This window comes from Mobula birostris, chromosome 1 (genome assembly GCF_030028105.1).
Source record: "Mobula birostris isolate sMobBir1 chromosome 1, sMobBir1.hap1, whole genome shotgun sequence".
Lineage (NCBI taxonomy): Eukaryota > Metazoa > Chordata > Chondrichthyes > Myliobatiformes > Myliobatidae > Mobula > Mobula birostris.
In genome coordinates, this window is record NC_092370.1 from 6,469,618 (window position 1) to 6,488,729 (window position 19,112).

A 19,112-nucleotide genomic window follows, 5' to 3' on the forward strand; every position below is an offset into this window, starting at 1 on the left:
AAGGGGGTTCAAAACTGCTCACAATACTCCAAGTGAAGCCTCACCAGTGCTTTAAAAAGTCTCAACATTACGTCCTTGCTTTTATATTCTAGCCCTCTTGAAATGAATGCTAACACTGAATTTGCCTTCCTCACCACAGACATAATCTGAAAATTAACCTTTAGGGGATCCTACACAAGCACTCCCAAGTCCCTTTGTGCCTCAGTATTCTGCATTTTCTCTCCATTTAGAAGATAGACAACCCTTTCATTTCAGTTATGATTAATGTATCGGTTTCTCCTACCTGGTGTAGATGGTCGTTCCAGTATGTTCAGTTGATGATATATAAAGGCCTGACTATCGTGAACGGAGTCCATGTCAATCTCCTCATCCTCTTGAGAATTCGAAAACTAAAGAGAAAACAGAAAGAAGATGTTTCCCCTTCAAACTACAGATATAAATAGTTATGATTGGGAATTAAAATGTTAACTGTCATTGCAACGATCAGTTCAGTTCCTAGAAACAAAGCAATAATGTCTGTGAATCCACAAGTCCACTAGAGGCTGGAGGCCGAAGGCAACGGCCTGTCCTGGAGTCAGACGACAGTGTACTTGCGTGGTGAGGAATGTCATCTTATTTCACTGTTCTTGCCTTGTTGCCAGGTACATTCTGTTTTGCCGTGTTCGGTCTTGTTGCACCAAGCTGCATGGGCTTGGTACACTGGTGCCAGAATGTGTGGCAAAATTTGTAGGCTATCCCAGCACACTCTCGGGTGCGTTGGCTGTTAACACAAATGACACATTTCACTGTACGTTTCGACGTACATGTGATAAATAAATCTCAATCTGAGTTAACTTTTTAAGAATCCCGAGTGTGATGTAAGATACTTCATAAAAATCGAAATTTGCCACATTAGATATGCAGGTATCCTTTTATCTTGTTGCTTACAGCCTCAAGAAACCCTTAATAGTCTTGTGAACATGCCTCTTGTATGATATTAATTGGATGCTCTTACTCCCATCATTTTCAGATCACTGATCACTTGTGTTAATAACAGATTATATTATTGATATGAGCTGAAGCAGCTTAAAAAAAGATGAATGTGAGAAGGTAACACTGGAATAGGAGTAAGAGCATCCAATTATTATACAAGAGGCATGTTCACAGGACTATTAAGGGCTTATTGAAGCTGTAAGCAACAAGGTAGGAGGATACCTGCACATCTAATGTGGTAAATTTGGATTTTTATAAAGTATTTCACATCACACTTGGGATTCTTAAAACTAGAGACATCATGTTGAAAATTGGTTAACAGGCAAACGAAAGAGAGCAAGAATAAATGGAATGTCAGTAAAATGCCAGGTTTTACGTAATTTGTGAGCTTGTGCAAGGATCAGCCCAGACTTCAGCTATTTACAGTCTTTATTAAGTTATTAACTTATTCTGCTGAGTACTTTGTTCAGTTCCCAACTGTGAGATGTACAGCATGAATTCTTCACCTCATTTCAATTCTGCCCTCTGCCTGCTATGGTATTCCAATGTGGCCAGTGTCAGCTTCAGGAAAGAAAAACAACACAACTCATCTTTCAGCTAGAATTCCACAAACCTCAGACTTCTGCTTTGAGTTTAACTTGAGAAGGGGAGATTTACCAGGATGTTGCCATGACTAGAGGGCATGTCTTATGAGGAAACGTTGAGTGAGCTAGGGGTTTTCTCTGGAGTGAAGGAAGATAAGAGGTGACTTGATAGAGGTGTGCAAGATGATAAGAGGTATAGTTAGAGTGGACAGCCAAAGACTTTATCCCCAGAGTGGAAATGGCTAATAGAAGGGGATGTCATTTTAAAGTGATTGGAGAAAAGCATGGGGGGGAGGCGGGGGAAGTCAGAGGTAAGCTCTTTACACAGAGGGTGGTAGGTGTTTGGAATACCCTGCCAGGGATGGTGTAGAGGCAGATACATTAGGGGCACTTAAGAAATTCTTGGATAGGTACACACATAATAGAAAAATGGAGGGCTGTGTAGGAGGGAAGGGGTTGATTGATCTTGAGTAGGTTAAAAGGTCAGTACAAGATCTTGGGCCAAAGGGCCTGCACTGCGCTGTAATATTCTACATTTAGACTGCAACCATCGCTTTCATTTCCTCTCAAAATCCACGTTTCTACTCAGGCTATTTAATAGAGATTGACTCTAGCAGAGCTACTGAAAGAGGAATCGGGTTGGGTTTTAGTACAGAATAAGTAGTGCTCGGATCCTTTAGCCTCTTTCTTCCTTAGACTCGGAGTTTATCCTATACTCCCCCACTTTTTGCTGCAGATTCTCACATCTTCTCTGAACACATTATTTTTCTATAGTTGTTGCATCATCATTGCTGCTGCCTTCCATTATTACCACTCAATGCTTGACAATCTAATTTTTAAATACCTTTTCTTGTATTGTACTTATTTAATACGTTCTCTTTTAATAACCAGCTTCTAACATAAATATCTCTTTTCTCTTTCCCCATAAATACTGATAACTGGCTAGATGTTTTCAGCAATCTACTCCTGTTATAATTATCGTAAAGAATTGCTCGCATTTCAGAAAATTAATTTCCAGATAATCAGAAGAACCTCCTTACTTTGATTTTTAGTTTAACTTTGCTGTTGTCTTCATCTTTTTCCAGAACTTGGCCAGGTTCCAGTGGAGAGCCAAGTGGAGTGTCAGCTTTTCTCTTCACACTCTGCGCTCCAGGTATAGTGGATGCAGGGTCCTTAGCAAGATGCTCTTCCTCCTGGGAAAGAACGCATGTTCATGATAATACATCTTTCACAGTTTGACAGCTCCTTGTTGACAACTGACAAAGGCACACCTCTAGGATGTGTGTTTAGCCTGCTGTTCTGCACTCTACACCCACGACTGTCTGGTTAGGCACAGCTCAAAAGTCATCTATCAATTTGCCAATGATACACTATTGTTGAATGAATTTCAGATGGTGATGAGGAGGTGTATATAGCGAGATAGATCAGCTGGTTGAGTGGTATTACTACAACAACCTTGTACTCGAAGTCAGTAAAACCAGGGAATTGATTGTTGACTTCAGGACGGGGAATCAGTGGGAGGAAACACCAGTCCTCATGAAGGGGTCCGCATTAGAAAGGGTGCTGAGCCGTTTCAAGACTCCTGGTGTCAACATCTCTGAAGATCTATCCCTGGCCCCAAAGACTGATGCAACCATGAAGGTAGCAAGGCAGTGGATACATTTCATTAGAAGAGATTCAGTATGTCACCAAAAATGAGCAAATTTCTGCAATGTGCTGTGGAAAGCATTCTAACTGGTCACATCACCACCTAGTATGGAGGGAGCACTGCACTGCACAGCACAGCATCGGAAAAATCTGCAAAGGGTTGTAAACTCAGCTAACTCCATCATGACTCCCCAGCGTCGAGGACACCTTCAAAAGGCAATGCCTCAAAAAGAAGGCATCCATCGTTAAGGACCCATCACCCCGGACATGCCCTCTAATCCTGGCTACAATCAAAGATGTGACACTGGAACTACAAGACACACATTCAGTATTTTAGGAACAGCTTCTTCCCCTCTGCCATCAGATTTCTGAATGGACATTGAACCCATGAGCACTGCCTCAGTATTTTTGGGGGGGTTTTTTTGCACTATTTATTTAATTTTTTAAATACACCTTTATTATAAATTATAATATATTTTATGCATTGCACTATACTGCTGCTGCAAAACAACAAATTTCACAACACAGGTCAATGATAATAAACCTGATTCTGATTCAAGATCTCTATAAATGCTTCACAGATAAAGTATTTCAAAAGGAAAAATAAAGAATGATGCCTTGGTGCATTAAAAAGGACGACCTACTGTAAGTTCAAGAAACCTGAAGTTGTTTGGATGGAGATGACAATTAGAAAAGGAAAGAAACTACTTATAGGACTAGTGTACTGGCTCTGATGCACACAGTAAGATGGAGACTAAAGTAAAATTAGTGAGAGTTTGTCAGAGGTAGGGTGATAATCATGGGTGATGTTAATCTACATGCAAATTGGAAACATCAAATCAACTTTCAGAGTAAACTTATTATCAAAGTACTTATGTATTACAATGTACTAGCTCTGGATTCAATTTCTGGCAGGAATTCACAGCAAAAATAAGGAAATACAATAGAATCTATGAAAAACATACATAATTAAAGCAACACACACAAAATGCTGGAGAAAGGGAAGGGGGAGGAGACTCATTGGGAGGTATTAAGACAGGTGAGAAGAGGCAAGAGGCCAGAGTGGGGAATAGAAGAAGGAGGGAGGGGGAGGGATATTTTAAAACTTAATTAAAGACTGACATCAATGTGCAAAAGAAGACACATTATGCAAATAAAAAATACTGAGAACAAGAGTTGTACAGTCCCAGAACATGAATATGTAGGTTGTGGAAAGAGCCTGATGTTTTAAGGGTAATAACTGTTCCTGAACCTGGTGGTGTGGGACCAAGGGCTTCTGTATCTCCTGCCAGATAATAGTAGCAAGAGGAGAGAATGAAGTTGAGAAAATCAACAGATGCTGGGAATCCAAACACACACACAAGATGCTGGTGGAACTCCGAAGATCAGGCAGCACCTATGGAAAAGAGTAAACAGTTGATGTTTCAGGATGAGACCCTTCATCAAGAAGAGAGCTTGGCCTGTATAGTGGGGGTCTTTTTATTGATGAATGCTGCTTTCTTGTGGTAGCACTACACACAGGGATAGGCTAAATGAAGAGTTCAGATGCCGTTTCTGGCAATGGCATGTTCGGAGCCAAGCAGAAACAAAACTATAGTAGCACACAAAATGCAGGAGGAACTCAGCAGCTCAGGCAGCATCTATGGACAGGAATAAACAGATGACATTTCTGGCTGAGATCCTTCATCAGTAAGCCTGGTAGAATGCAATGAGGTAGGATTAATTAGTGATCTCATGGCAAAAATACACCCAGGCAGAAATGAACATAATTCACAGAAATTTTACATTTAGTTTGTATAAGAGCAGAATGGGCTCAAGGTTGACATTTAAAACTTAAATAAGGGCAATTAAGTGACCAGGTGAAAAGCTAGCTAAAATGTTGGCAATGTAGATTAGTTGATCAATCAATTGAAATACAGTGACGGACACTGAAAAAGATCTGAAGAGTATTTGGAATAGTTATATTCTGACAAGGAATGACCAATGCCATGGTTAACCAAACATAAATTGGGAGCAGGGCTGAAGATTGAACAGAGTGTAAAAACACCAAAGAATCATTAAAAGTTTAATAGAAAAGGTAAAAATTCGGGTATGAGACAGCATTAGTTACAATTGCAAAAAAAAAAGATTTCTATTAATTTAGGAAAACAGCAAGGTATCATGCAATACACACAAAATGCTGGAGGAACTAAGCAGGCCAGGCAGCATCTATGGCAAAGAGTACACAGTTCTGTTTCAGACCGAGACTCTTCATCAGAACTTTTCCAAAGATTCCATGCTGTTCTGTACTCAGTTATTGGTGCAGAACTTGAATCACAGCCTTCCCATTCAAAACTGGAGAGCTACCTCAAAATGAAGACTGACAATCAGATAAACCCAGCAGATTGCATCACATTACTGTTTTATAAACAGACTGCATTCAGAAGAAAGTATTTTTAAGATTTCACAACCTCCCAACGTGTTTTATAATTAAATTAGTAATCCTTCCTCGCCTTCAATTTCCTGCAAGTGTGACCTGATTCCAGCTAGGGCAAGTGAACATAGACTATATAACAGTACCAGCACAGTAGAGGCCTTTCAGCCTGTGATGTTGTGACCAATCTTATGCTTCCCTTCCACATAACTGTCCATTTTTCTTTATTCCTCTGCCCATCTTGTAAATGCTTCTAATGTATCTGCCTCTGCTACTACACCCGGTTGTGCACTGTGCAGAAAAAAATACCTCTGACATCCCTTGTACTTTCCTCCAATCACCTTAAAATTATGCCTCCATGTTAGCCATTTTTGCCCTGGGATAAAGGCACTGGCTGTCCACTCTTATCTAAGCCTCTTATCATTAAGTCATCTGTCATTCTCCATTGCTCCAGAGAGAAAAGCCTGACATTCGAGACCAATAAAGAGGAGTGAAATCAAACAAGAGAAAAAGAAATAAAAAGGAAAAAAAGACTGCATTGAAAACATAATAGAAGGTTACTGAGCTGAAACATTCGCTTCCTTTTCTTGCAGTTGCTGACTAACCTGCCAATCATTTCTCATGCTTTCTGATTTTGCAATAGAACAAAAGGAAGAATATTTTGAAAACAACTTTCATGAATGATAACAACCAATTTTAATTGTTTCATGATAATCAAAAAGAAAATGCACATACTAGAAATATAAAATAGAAACAAAAAATGTTGGAAAATCTCAGCAGGTCAAGCCACTTCTGCGGGCCAAAGTGTTGACTCTTTATTCCTCTGTACAGACGCTGCCTGACCTGCCAAGTTCCTCCAGCATCTTACAACATACAACATAGAAAACCTACAGCACAATACAGGCCCTTCGGCCCACAATGCTGTGCTGAACACGTACTTACTTCAGAAATTACCTAGGGTTACCCATAGCCTTCTATTTTCTTAAGCTCCATGTACCTATCCAGGAGTCTCTTAAAAGACCCTATTGTATCCGCCTCCACCACCGTCACCTGCAGCCCATCCATGCACTCACCACTCTCTGTGTAAAAAACTTACCCCTGACATCTCCTCTGTATCTACTCCCAAGCAATTTAAAACTGTGCCCTTGCGTGTTAGCCATTTCAGCCCTGGGAAAAAGCCTCTGACTATCTACACAATCAATGCCTCTCATCATCTATACACCTCTATCAAGTCACCTCTCATCCTCCGTCACTCCAAGGAGAAAAGGCCAAGTTCACTCAACCTATTCTCATAAGGCATACTCCCCAATACAGGCAACATCCTTGTAAATCTCCTCTGCACCCTTTCTATGGTTTCCACATCCTTTCTGTAGTGAGGTGACCAGAACTGAGCACAGTACTCTAAGTGGGGTCTGACCAGGGTCCTATATAGCTGCAACATTACCTCTCAGCTCTTGAACTCAATCCCACGGTTGCTGAAGGTCAATGCACTGTATGCCTTCTTAACCACACAGTCAACCTGTGCAGCAGCTTTGAGTGTCCTGTGGACTCAGACCCCAAGATCCCTCTGATCCTCCACACTGCCAAGAGTCTGACCATTAATAATATATTCTGCCATGATGTTTGACCTACCAAAATGAACCACTTCACACTTATTTGGGTTGAACTCCATCTGCCACTTCTCAGCCCAGTTTTGCACCCTGTCAATATCCCGCTGTAACCTCTGACAGCCCTCCACATTATCCACAACACCCCTAACCTTTGTGTCATCAGCAAATTTACTAACCCATCCCTTCACTTCCTCATCCAGCTCATTTATAAAAATCATGAAGAGTAAGGGTCCCAGAACAGATTCCCGAGGCACACCACTGGTCACCAACCTTCATGCAGAATATGACCTGTCTACAACCACTCTTTGCCTTCTGTGGGCAAGCCAGTTCTGGATCCACAAAGCAAGCTCCCCTTGGATCCCATGCCTCCTTACTTTCTCAGTAAGCCTTGCATGGGGTACCTTGTCAAATGCCTTGCTGAAATCCATATACACTACATCTACTGCTCTACCTTCATCAATGTGTTTATCATAAATTCAAATCAAAAATTCAATCAGGCTCGTAAGGCACCACCTGCCTTTGACAAATCCATGCTGACTATTCCTAATCATATTATGCCTCTCCAAATGTTCATAAATCCTGCCTCTCAGGATCTTCTCCACCAACTGGACTCACTGGTCTATAATTTCCTGGGCTATCTCTTCTCCCTTTCTTGAATAAGGGAACAACATCTACAACCCTCCAATCCTCCAGAACCTCTTCTGTCCCTAATGATAATGCAAAGATCATTGCCAGAGGCTCAGTAATCTCCTCCTTCATGTCCCACAGTGGCCTGAGGTACATCTCGTCTGGTCCCGGTAACTTATCCAACTTGATGCTTTCCAAAAGCTCCAGTACATCCTCCCTCTTAATGTCTACATGCTCAAGCCTTTCAGTCCACTGTAAGTCATCCCTACAATTGCCAAGGCCCTTTTCTGTAGTGAATACTGAAGCAAAGTATTCATTAAGTACCTCCGCTATTTCCTCCGGTTCCATACACACTTTTCTACTGTCATACTTGATTGGTCCTATTCTCTCACGTCTTATCCTCTTGCTCTTCAAATACTTGTAGAATGCCTTGGGGTTTTCCTTAATCCTGTCCGCCAAGGCCTTCTCATGGCCCCTTTTGGCTCCTAATTTCATTCTTAAGCTCCTTCCTGCTAGCCTTACAATTTTCTAGATCTCTATCATTACCTAGTTTTTTGAACCTTTTGTAAACTTTTCTTTTCTTCTTGACTAGATTTCCAAGAGCCTTTGTACACCATGGTTCCTGTACCCTACCATCCTTTCCGTCTCATTGGAATGTACCTGTGCAGAACGCCACGCTAATATCCCTTGAACATTTGCTACGTTTCTGCCGTACATTTCCCTGAAAACATCTGTTCCCAACTTATGCTTCCAAGTTCCTGCCTGATAGCTTCATACTTCCCCTTACTCCAATTAAATGCTTTTCTAACTTGTCTGTTCCTGTTGTCTATCCCTCTCCAATGCTATGGTAAAGGAGATAGAATTGTGATCACCATCTCCAAAATGCTCTCCCACTGAGAGACCTGATACCTGACCAGGTTCATTTCCCGATACCAGATCAAGTACAGGCTCTCCTCTTAGGCTTATCGACATATTGTGTCAGGAAGCCTTCCTGAACACACCTAACAAACTCCACTCCATCTAAACCCCTTGCTCTAGGGAGATGCCAATCAAGGTAAATTAAAATTTTTTCCATCATGACCACCCTGTTATGATTCCACCTTATTTTGTGTGTGTTGCACTAGTATTTTCTGAATTTTTAAAAAAGTACTTCTTTTCCAGCACATAAAAAAACTGAGTGGCAATCCAGGAACAATAATCTTGTGATATACTCAATGGAATTAAGAATCGGAGATCTTACTGAAACATACGATATTCCAAGTAAATTAAGACCATAAGACATAGGAAGATAAACAGGCCATTCAGCCCAGCAAGTCTGCTCCGCCATTCCAATATGGCTGATTTATAATCCTTCTCAACCCCATTCTCCTGACTTCTCCCTGTAACCTTTGCCCTCCTGACAAATCAACAACTTATCAACTCCCGCTTTGAATTTACTCAATGACTTGGCCTCCACGGCAGTTTGTAGCAGTGAATTGCACAGATTCACTACCCTCTGGATAAAGAAATTCCTCTTCATCTCTGTTCTAAAAGGGATGAGGGATGTCTCTCTACTCTGAATCTGTGCCCTCTGGTCCCAGACCCTCAGCCTTTCAATATTCGATAGATTTCGATGCGACCCCCCCCCACCCCCCCAATTCTTCTAAACTCCAGCAAGCACAGGCCTAAAGCCACCAAACACTCTTCATACCCAGAATTATCATCATCTGCAGAGGCCACTTGATTTTAGTGGGGAAAAGGGAAGATAATCTCAGGAGCAAGAGCCAGCCATTTGGGACAAACATTTTCTTTACACTGTTCACTGAAGAACAAAGTTGGAGACTTAAGGGCAAGGCTGCTGTATTGTAGGGGACTGAGGATTTGCTGTATTCTGTGCTTTACCGAGATGTGGCTTACTCAGAGTATGCCAGCTATGGCGATCAGACCTGAAGTCTTCTCAATATACAGGACAGACTGAACTGGTGATTCAGAAAAGGCAAAAGGTGGAGGTGTGAGGTTCAGCATAAACTCCCTGTGGTGCTCCAACGTGGCAGTTTTGTTGTACTCATGTTCCCCTGGCCTGGAATTCTAACAATCAAATACTGATCACTCCACTTACAAGGAGAGTTCTCCTCTGTGATCCTGACCGCAGTTTACATTCCACCAGTGGACAATTACAATCAAGCGTTTGAGATATGAATGATGTCGTCACCAAACAAGGAACAGTCTACACTGAGGCATTTTATATCATTGTTGGGGATTTCAATCAGGCTTGTTTGAAGAAATCCCTCCCCATATACAATCAGCATATAACTTGTAGGATCAGAGATCCCAACACACTAGACCACTGCTATACTAAGATAAGGAATGCCTACCGTTCCATGCCCAGACCGTATTTCGGGAAATCTTATCACTTGGCTGTCCTTCTCCTACCTGCAAACAGGCAGAGGCTAAAGAGCAAGGCTCCAGAGATTAGGACAATAAAGAGGTGGTTGCAGGAGGCAGAGGGATGGCTATTGGATTGCTTCGAGTCAGTGGCCTGGGCTGTGTTCAAGGACTCATCTGTGGATCTGAATGAATATTGAGTGGTTGTCACAGACGTTATAAAGACAGTCATAGATGGGTGTCTCCCCACAAAATCACTCAGAGACTTTCCCAACCTGAAGCCCTGGATGAACCATGTGATGCGGAACCTGCTGAGAGCAAGATCAGAGGCATTCAAATCTGGTGACCAAGACAGTTACAAGAGGGCCAGGCATAATCTCTGGAAAGCCATCTGATGGGCAAAGTGGCAATTCCTTTCTAAACTTGAATCACTGAAGGATGCTCGACAGCTGTGGCAGGGCTTGATTGCTATATCCTCCTACGGAGAGAAACCAAGCAACATAGGTGACAACAGGGCTTCACTTCCAGATGAGCCCAATGCCTTCTATGCTCACTTTGACAGTCAAAACATTGAGGAACCTTCAGGCCACAGCCCCCGATGACCTTGTCATTTCAGTCTCTGAAGCTGACGTGAGAGCACCCTACAGGAGGGAAGCATCCATGGAAAACATTCAGCACCAGGTGGGGTACCTGGCCAAGTACCAAAGACCCGTGCTGATCAACTGGCTGGAGCATTCACTGCCTATAAAATTGCTTCCCAGTTAGGGCAGGTTGAGGGGCAACCTGCCTTTTCACAAGAATATCAGAAGTCTGACTACTTTATTGGGTACATCTGTACACCTGCTCTTTCACTGTAAATATTCAATCAGCTGATCATGTGGCAGCAAATGATGCATAAAAGCATTCAGACATGGTTAAGAGATTCAGTTGTTGTTCAGACCAAAAATCAGAGTGGGGAGAAAAAAGTGATCGAAGTGATTTTGATGGTGGAATGACAGGGTGATTTGAATATCTCAGAAACTGCTCATCTGCTGGGATTTTCACACACAAGTCTCTAGAGTTTACAGAAAATGGTGTTAAAAAAACACAAGCATCCATTGAACTGCAGGGTGAAAATGTCTTCTTAATGATAGAGGTGAATGGCCAGACTGGCTGGTTGAAGCTGAGAGGAAGGTGATAGTAGCTTGAATAACCTCACGTTACAACAGTGGTGTGTAGAAGAACACGAAGATACACTTGGTGTATAATGCCCCTTTGCTGATTACACATTAATAACCCCAGACAGGACTATTTGGTGTATGGTGACACCGTACTGTGCACTTTTACTAGGAACTACAAGGAGCTTTCAAGATAACACGAAGATTGGGAGGAAAAAAATGTGCAATGATCTATGCAAAGATGAAAGGCAGCAAAGAGGATTTAAGGATAATGGTCACTGGAGAAGTTCCAGACGATTCAAAATAAAACATAAATCTAAAACTGGCTGGAACTGCAGAGTTTACCAGAACCAAGCCTACAGATGGGAAACCTTTGTGGCTGTACTGAAGTGTGCCAAATTTCATAAAGCAAACAAACATGGAAAAATAATCTTTGGTCTTGTAACTAATCCAACACAGTTCAAAACTGCAATGAATTAAATCAAAGGAAAAGCAGATATTCAGAAAAAAAATTCAAATGCTAAAGGAAAAAAAATTATTTTTCCCTGTAACAAAATACATCAGAGAATTGTTAGCAACTGAAAGGGGGAAAACAGGTAATCAAGAGAAAAACACCAGAGATTCTGCAGGTACTGGAAATTCAGAGCAACATATACAAAATACTAGAGGAACTCAGCAGGTCAAGCAGCATCTATGGAAATGAATGAACAGTCGATGTTCTGGACCAAGACCCTTCTTCAGAACTGGAAAGGAAAGGGAAAGATATCAGAATAAAAGAGTGGGTGGAGGGGAAGCAGGACTAGCAGGAAGGTGGTGAGTGAAGCTAGGTGGGTGGGAAGGGTAAAGGGCTGGGATTGGAAGGAATCTGATGGGAAGGTGAGAAGAGGTAAGTGGCCAGAGTGGGAAATAGAAGATGAAAGAGGAGGGGAAAAGACAGAAAAAAAGGGGGGAAAATTACTGGAAGGAGAAATCGATGTTCATGCCATCAGGTTTAAGGCTATCTAGATGGAATATCAGGTGTTGTTCCTCCACCCTTAAAGTGGAAAGAAAAAACTGGGTAAAGTATAGTAGGGTGATTCACTTAGAATGGCACAAAGCTCAGAGAGAGAATGTTTCATTCAATTAACATCCAATGCATATAGACAAAAAATAACTAATAATGTAAAACAGAGATGAGGAGAGATTTCTTTAGCCACAGGGTGGTGAATCTGTGGAACACATAGCCACAGAATACCGTGGAGACTAAGTCACTGGGCATATTTAAAGCAAAGGTTGATAGATCCTTAATTAGTAATGGGTTCAAAGGTTACAGGGAGAAGACAGGAGAATGGGGTTAAGAGGGATAATAAATCAGTCATGATGGAATAGAGTTGCAACTCAGTGGGTCGAATAGCCTAATTCAGTTCCTATGTCTTATGATATTTAGACAAAAGAGAACTGATTTTAGAAGGACCTAACAAGAAATCCAGATGTTCAGGCTGGGTCAACTAACACCAAAACTGTTAATGTATTGGTAGGATGGGAGGGATATTGGGTTGCATCACCATATCTTATGGAGGAGCCACTGCACAGGATTGGAAAAAGCTGAGTAAACACAACCGGCTCCATCATGGGCACTAGACTGCCCAGCATCAAGAACATCTTTAAAAGGCGATGCCTTAAAAAAACAGCATCCATCACTGAGGACCACCATCACCCAGGACATGCCCTCTTCTTCTCCTTCAAAAAAGTACCTACACACAGTACTGTGCAAAAGTCTTAGGCACATTATATACATGATAGGTAGATAGATAGGGTGCCTAAGACTTTCCCACAGTAATGTATATTGGTTAAGATAGGAAGGTGGTTGGAAACAGTACAGTCCATGGCATAAAAAAGGTTGAAACCCCTGTCTTAGAGGGATGAAAGGTCTTGAGGATGATGCAGATATACAAACATAGAAATTGGCTTGGCTATGGAAGGAACAATACACAAGGAGTAGTAGTTCACAAGGTAGAATACAAGGTAAATGGATTGACTCTTGATTGCCTCCTTACAGGAAATCTGTGGCCTGTTTTATGCCATGGAGCCTTACCATTAACTGGGGGGTCCACGAACTCCAGGTTGGGAACCCCTGCTCTAAATGAAGAAAGGTGTTTTTTTGCAGCATTTCTCATCACAGATATGAAAAGATAGAAAATACACAGTTTCCTTACATTAATCTGGAAGCCAGGTATTAATCCATGCATGCTTGCACTGCCCAAAGTTTCTTGGCCACTTGCTCCTGTCTCTGGAATAATAATAGGATTCAGCACAGTCTTCTTTTCCTTCAAGTTGAGAACAAGGCCCAATTCCGGTAGAGGAAGGCATGAAGGTCGACTGAGGCCAAACAAGGTATAGTACATGTCCACAGCATCACAGCGAAGTCTCCAGTCGTGGGAGGTTCCTTAATAACATTTACGAAAAAAAGAGGAACTTTTATGTTACCTATATTGTTATTCACAGCAGGTATATCATTGAATAAGGAAAAGTACAAAAATACTATAAGACCATAAGATATAGGAGCAGAAGTAGGCCATTCGGCCCATCGAGTCTGCTCTGCCATTCAATCGTGGGCTGATTCAATTCTTCCAGTCATCCCCACTTTCCTGCCCTCACCCCATACCCTTTGATGCCCTGGCTAATCAAGAACCTATCTCTGTCTTAAATACACCCAATGATTTGGCCTCCACAGCTACTTGTGGCAACAAATTCCACAGATTTACTACCCTCAACTAAAGTAATTTCTCCGCATCTCAGTTCTAAATGGACGTCCTTCAATTCTGAAGTCGTGCCCTCTTGTTCTAGACTCCCCTACCCTGGGGAATAACTTTGCCATATATGATCTGTTCAGACCTTTTATCATTTGGAATGTTTCTAGGAGATCCCCCCTCATTCTCCTGAACTCCAGGGAACACAGCCCAAGAGCTGCCAGATGTTCCTCATGCGTAACCCTTTCATTCCTGGAATCATTCTCGTGAATCACCTCTGAACCCTCTCCAATGTCAGTATATCTTTACTAAAATAAGGAGCACAAAACTGTACACAATACTCCAAGTGTAGTCTCACGAGTGCCTTATAGAGCCTCAACATCACATCCCTGCTCTTATATTCTATATCTCTAGAAATGAATGACAACATTGCATTCGCCTTCTTCACAACTGACCCAACCTGGAGGTTAACCTTTTGGGTATCTTGCACAAGGATTCCCAAGTCCCTTTGCATCTCTGCATTTTGAATTCTCTCCCCATCTAAATAACAGTCTATCTGTCTATTTCTTCCACCAAAGTGCATGACCATACATTTCCAACATTGTATTTCATTTGCCACTTCTTTGCCCGTTCTCCTAAACTATCCAAGTCTCTCTGTAGGCTCTTGTTTCCTCAACACTACTCACTCCTCCACCTATCTTTGTATCATCGGCAAATTTAGCCACAAATCCATTAATACCGTAGTCCAAATCATTGACATACATCGTAAAAAGCAGCGGTCCCAACAGACCCCTGTGGAACTCCACTGGCAACTGGCAGCCAGCCAGAATAGGATCCTTTTATTCCCACTCTCTGTTTTCTGCTGACCAGCCAATGCTCCACCCATGCTAGTAACTTCCCTGTAATTCCATGGGCTCTTATCTTGTTAAGCAGCCTCATTGTCAAAGGCCTTCTGAAAATCCAAATACACCACGTCTACTGCATCTACTTTGTCTACCCTGCCTGCAATTTCCTCAAAGAATTGCAGTAGGTTTGTCAGGCAGGATTTTCCTTTCAGGAAACCATGCTGGCTTTGGCCTATCTTGTCACGTGCCTCCAGGTTTTCCGTAATCTCATCCCTCACAATCATTTCCAACAACTTCCCAACCACTGACGTCAGGCTAACAGGTCTATCCTTTCTGCTTCCTCCTACCCTCCTTAAATAGCAGAGTAACATTTGCAATTTTCCCGTCTTCCGGTACAATGTCAGAATCTATCGATTCTTGGAAGGTCATCATTAATGCCTCTGCAATTTATCCAGCTACTTCCTTAAGAACCCGAGGGTGCATTCCATCAGGTCCAGGAGATTTCTCTCACAGAAACATTCCGAATGTTAATACTAAAAATACTCAGCTAGGCCTAATTTGATTCTAACTGCACCATTAACTCATCTGGTCCCATTTTATCAGAACGATTTTCTTGATTCTGCTCATCGCTTCTCCACCTCCTGAGGATAAGGTATTTTCTCTCTTTGAGCAGCACACAAAATCCTGGAGGAACTCAGTGGATCAGGCAGCAGCTATGGATGGAAATGGAGTCAACTTTTTGAGTTGAGGCCTTTCATCTTGACTGGATATAGTGATCTTGGAGCAATGAAGGTCTGGAAAACGTAGCAGATGTAGAAAGGGGCTAGATCATAAAAGGATCTCGGACAGTTTCGGCTCAAAATGTCAATTGTTCACTTCTCTCCACAGACGATGCTTGACCTGCTGAGTTCCTCCAGCATTTTGTGTGTGTTAGGCCACAGAAAGAATTGTACACAAGAATGAATATTTTACAGGGTAGAATATTAGAGAACATGGGCTGGAGACCACACATACATGGATTGACTCTTGGACTGCCTGCTTAGTTTAGAGACAATTCTGGACAGACTACAACATCACCATCACCAGCAGGCTTCAAATCCCATGAATGAAGGAAGGCGGTCTTTATTATGACATCCAGATCAATGGTCTCAAGCTGATACACTGACTGTCTCTCCATAGATGTTGCCTGACACATTGAATCCCTCCAGCTTTTTGTGTGTTGCTCCAGATTCCAGTATTTGCAGTTTCTTTTTTCCTCTCTATTAGGGAAAGGATATATATAACATAGAGCTTTCTCTCCCAGTTCTGACAAGAGTCTCAGAGTGAAACATTAGTTTTATTTCTCTTTCTACAGAAGCTGCTGGACCTGCTAAATACTTTGAACATAGGGAATGGGTGGTAAAAATTTGTCGGCCAACTGGACATTGACAAAAAACACATGAAACAGGAAAATAAAGTAACAGTGGAAGATCATTTTACTTTCCCGAGATAATTGTCTTACCTTTCATACTTGGGAAGCAACACATTACAAGTACACTTTCGCACAGTAGTACAGCTAATATGCTGAATTTATACCAATAGATACAAACTCTAGCTGTTTGTCTTCAAATACATTAGTCATAATCCTTATTCAACTTTCGGAATTACACAATACTTCACAAACATGATGAACTGTTTTCAAGAGATATTTCTGTTAGCTTAAGAGACCATTTAGGTGACTGCACTGAAACCGCCCTGCACTAAATATGATGTTGGACCGTCAATTAAGAACATCTTGACCTTTTTCTACAGTACAGAATAATGCTCGGAGATTTCTTTCTGCAACCAAAAGTCTTCAATTTTTTGAATCTTGGCATCAGCTGAATCATTTTGTAGCGAGATCAGTTCTTCCTCCACCCTTCCTATTAATACCTCATTACAAGTGTTCAGGAATAGATTTATTACCCAATCTGGAATTTAGATCAAGAGAAGATTGTAAGATCCTGAATCTCTCTGACCTGTCTTTATGAGCCTCACCCAGGTGGGCACAGTATACTTGAAGATCATCATCTGATATTCTTTTTTTTCTTCCAACTCAGGGAGGCTTTCATCTTTTATGAAGTGAACATAACCAAGAAGCAAAGATCCGTTGCCTGCCAAAGTTAACTTACCCAATTGTAGAACAAATTCTGTTGTCCTAAATATATTGCACAATGTGTCTTCCACATTCTCAGATATTTCATCTTTATGTATTTGAACAGAGTTGCCACTGAGTGAAATCACTTCAATTAACTGATCTGGTGACTTATACAAAACCGTACTCAGCACCTCCCTTACTGCTGGCAGACTCAGTTCTCCTACAATTGTATCGGGCTTTCCAGATTTAGCAATTAAGCATTGAAATGTTCTATGAAGCACACAAACCATCATAGCCCCTCAACTCCAGGGCCTATAACTGTTTAATCTTCTCTGCAATCCTGTCCTTTTCCAATAAGTTCTTTAATGACAAAAAAAACATTAGTATGTGACTACTACCCTTCCCTATGTTCACTCTGATATTGTGTCTCTCCCTCCTGTCCGCATACCATTCCATAATCTCACCAACTTCCCTGGTTATGGTAACAGCAAGCAATCCAGCTTCTGCTGCACACAACCTTGGTCAATCGATAATTTTTCCACTACGTGCTGCTGGTTACGCCATCACAATGTCACCATGGCTCAATTTAGTCCAATATCTCCAAAGGAAAAATTCCTGCCGCGCCCCGATGTTGACTGGAAACGTTGTGTGCATGTTTAATTGGTTCAAAGTAATACATTTAAGTTAAGCCTGTAATCCCTCAGTTGCCCCCCTTGCAGCTAAGTGCATCCAACTGCCCCCCTTATCTTTATTGCCTTCTTAGAAACTCTTGCTATTCCTGGAGGGAATACTTCCCACTTTGGTAACCACTGGCTTACAACCTATACAGACAGCATTAGACCATAAGACATAGGAGCAGAATTAGGCCATCTGGCCCATCAAGCCTGCTCCACCATTCAATCATGTCTGATCCTATTTTTCCTCCTCCTCAACTCCAGTTCCCAGCCTTCTCCCTGTAACTTTTGCAGCCATGTCCAATCAAGAACCTAACAATCTCTGCCTTAAATACACCCAACAACCTGGCCTCCACAGCTCTATGTGGCAACAAATTCCACAAATTCACTGCCTTTGGCTAAATAAATTTCTCCGCATTTCTGTTTTGAAAGGGCGCCCCTCTATCCTGAGGCTGTGCCTTCTTGTCCTAGACTCTCCCACCATGGGAAGTATCTTTTCCACATCTACTCAGTCTAGGCCTTTCAATATGCAAAAGGTTTCAATGAGATCCCCCTTCATCCTTCTGAACTCCAGCGAGTACAGACCCAGAGCTATCAAAAGTTCCTCATATGATAACCCTTTCTTTCCTGGAATCATCCTTGTGAACCTCCTCTGGACCCTCTCCAATTCCAGCACATCTTTTCTAAGCTGAAGAGCCCAAGACTATTCACAATACTCAAGGTGAGGCCTCACCAGTGCCTTATAAAGCCTCAGCATCACATCCTTGCTCTTGTATTCTAGACCTCTTGAAATGAATGCTAACATTGCATTTGCCTTGCTCACCATCGACTCAACCTGCAAGTTAACCTTTAGGGTGTTCTGCATTTGGACTCACAAGTCCCTCTGCATCTCAGATCTTTGGATTTTCTCCCCTTTTAGAAAATAGTCCACACATTTATTTCTGCTATCAAAGTGCATGGCCATGCATTTTCCAACATTGTATTTCATTTGACATTTTCGTGCCCATTCTCCTAATCTGTCTAAGTCCTTCTCCATCCTACCTGTTTCCTCAACACTACTTGCCCCTCCACCAATCTTTGTATCATCTGCAATCTCAGCAACAAAGCTATCTATTCCATCATCTAAATAGAAACATAGAAAATAGGTGCAGGAGTAGGCCATTCGGCCCTTCGAGCCTGCACCGCCATTTATTATGATCATGGCTGATCATCCAACTCAGAACCCCGCCCCAGCCTTCCCTCCATGCCCCCTGACCCCCGTAGCCACAAGGGCTATATCTAACTCCCTCTTAAATATAGCCAATGAACTGGCCTCAACTGCTTCCTGTGGCAGAGAATTCCACAGATTCACCACTCTCTGTGTGAAGAAGTTTT

General features: G+C 41.9%; 1 protein-coding gene across 2 annotated transcripts in view; it reads right to left on the reverse strand.

Annotated features, from left to right (window-relative positions):
* Window positions 1–19,112, reverse strand: part of taf2 (TAF2 RNA polymerase II, TATA box binding protein (TBP)-associated factor) — a 141,081-nt gene that overhangs the window by 19,102 nt on the left and 102,867 nt on the right. Inside the window, exons 23-25 of one of the 2 annotated variants that reach the window (XM_072251969.1) lie at window positions 13,570–13,799; window positions 2,597–2,749; window positions 284–389 (exon numbers count right to left, since the gene is read on the reverse strand). In XM_072251969.1, coding sequence (XP_072108070.1) covers window positions 284–389; window positions 2,597–2,749; window positions 13,570–13,799 — 489 coding nt within the window. Of the gene's footprint in view, window positions 1–236; window positions 390–2,596; window positions 2,750–13,569; window positions 13,800–19,112 lie in introns of those variants that run through there. The other variant, XM_072251962.1, reaches the window with a different exon arrangement.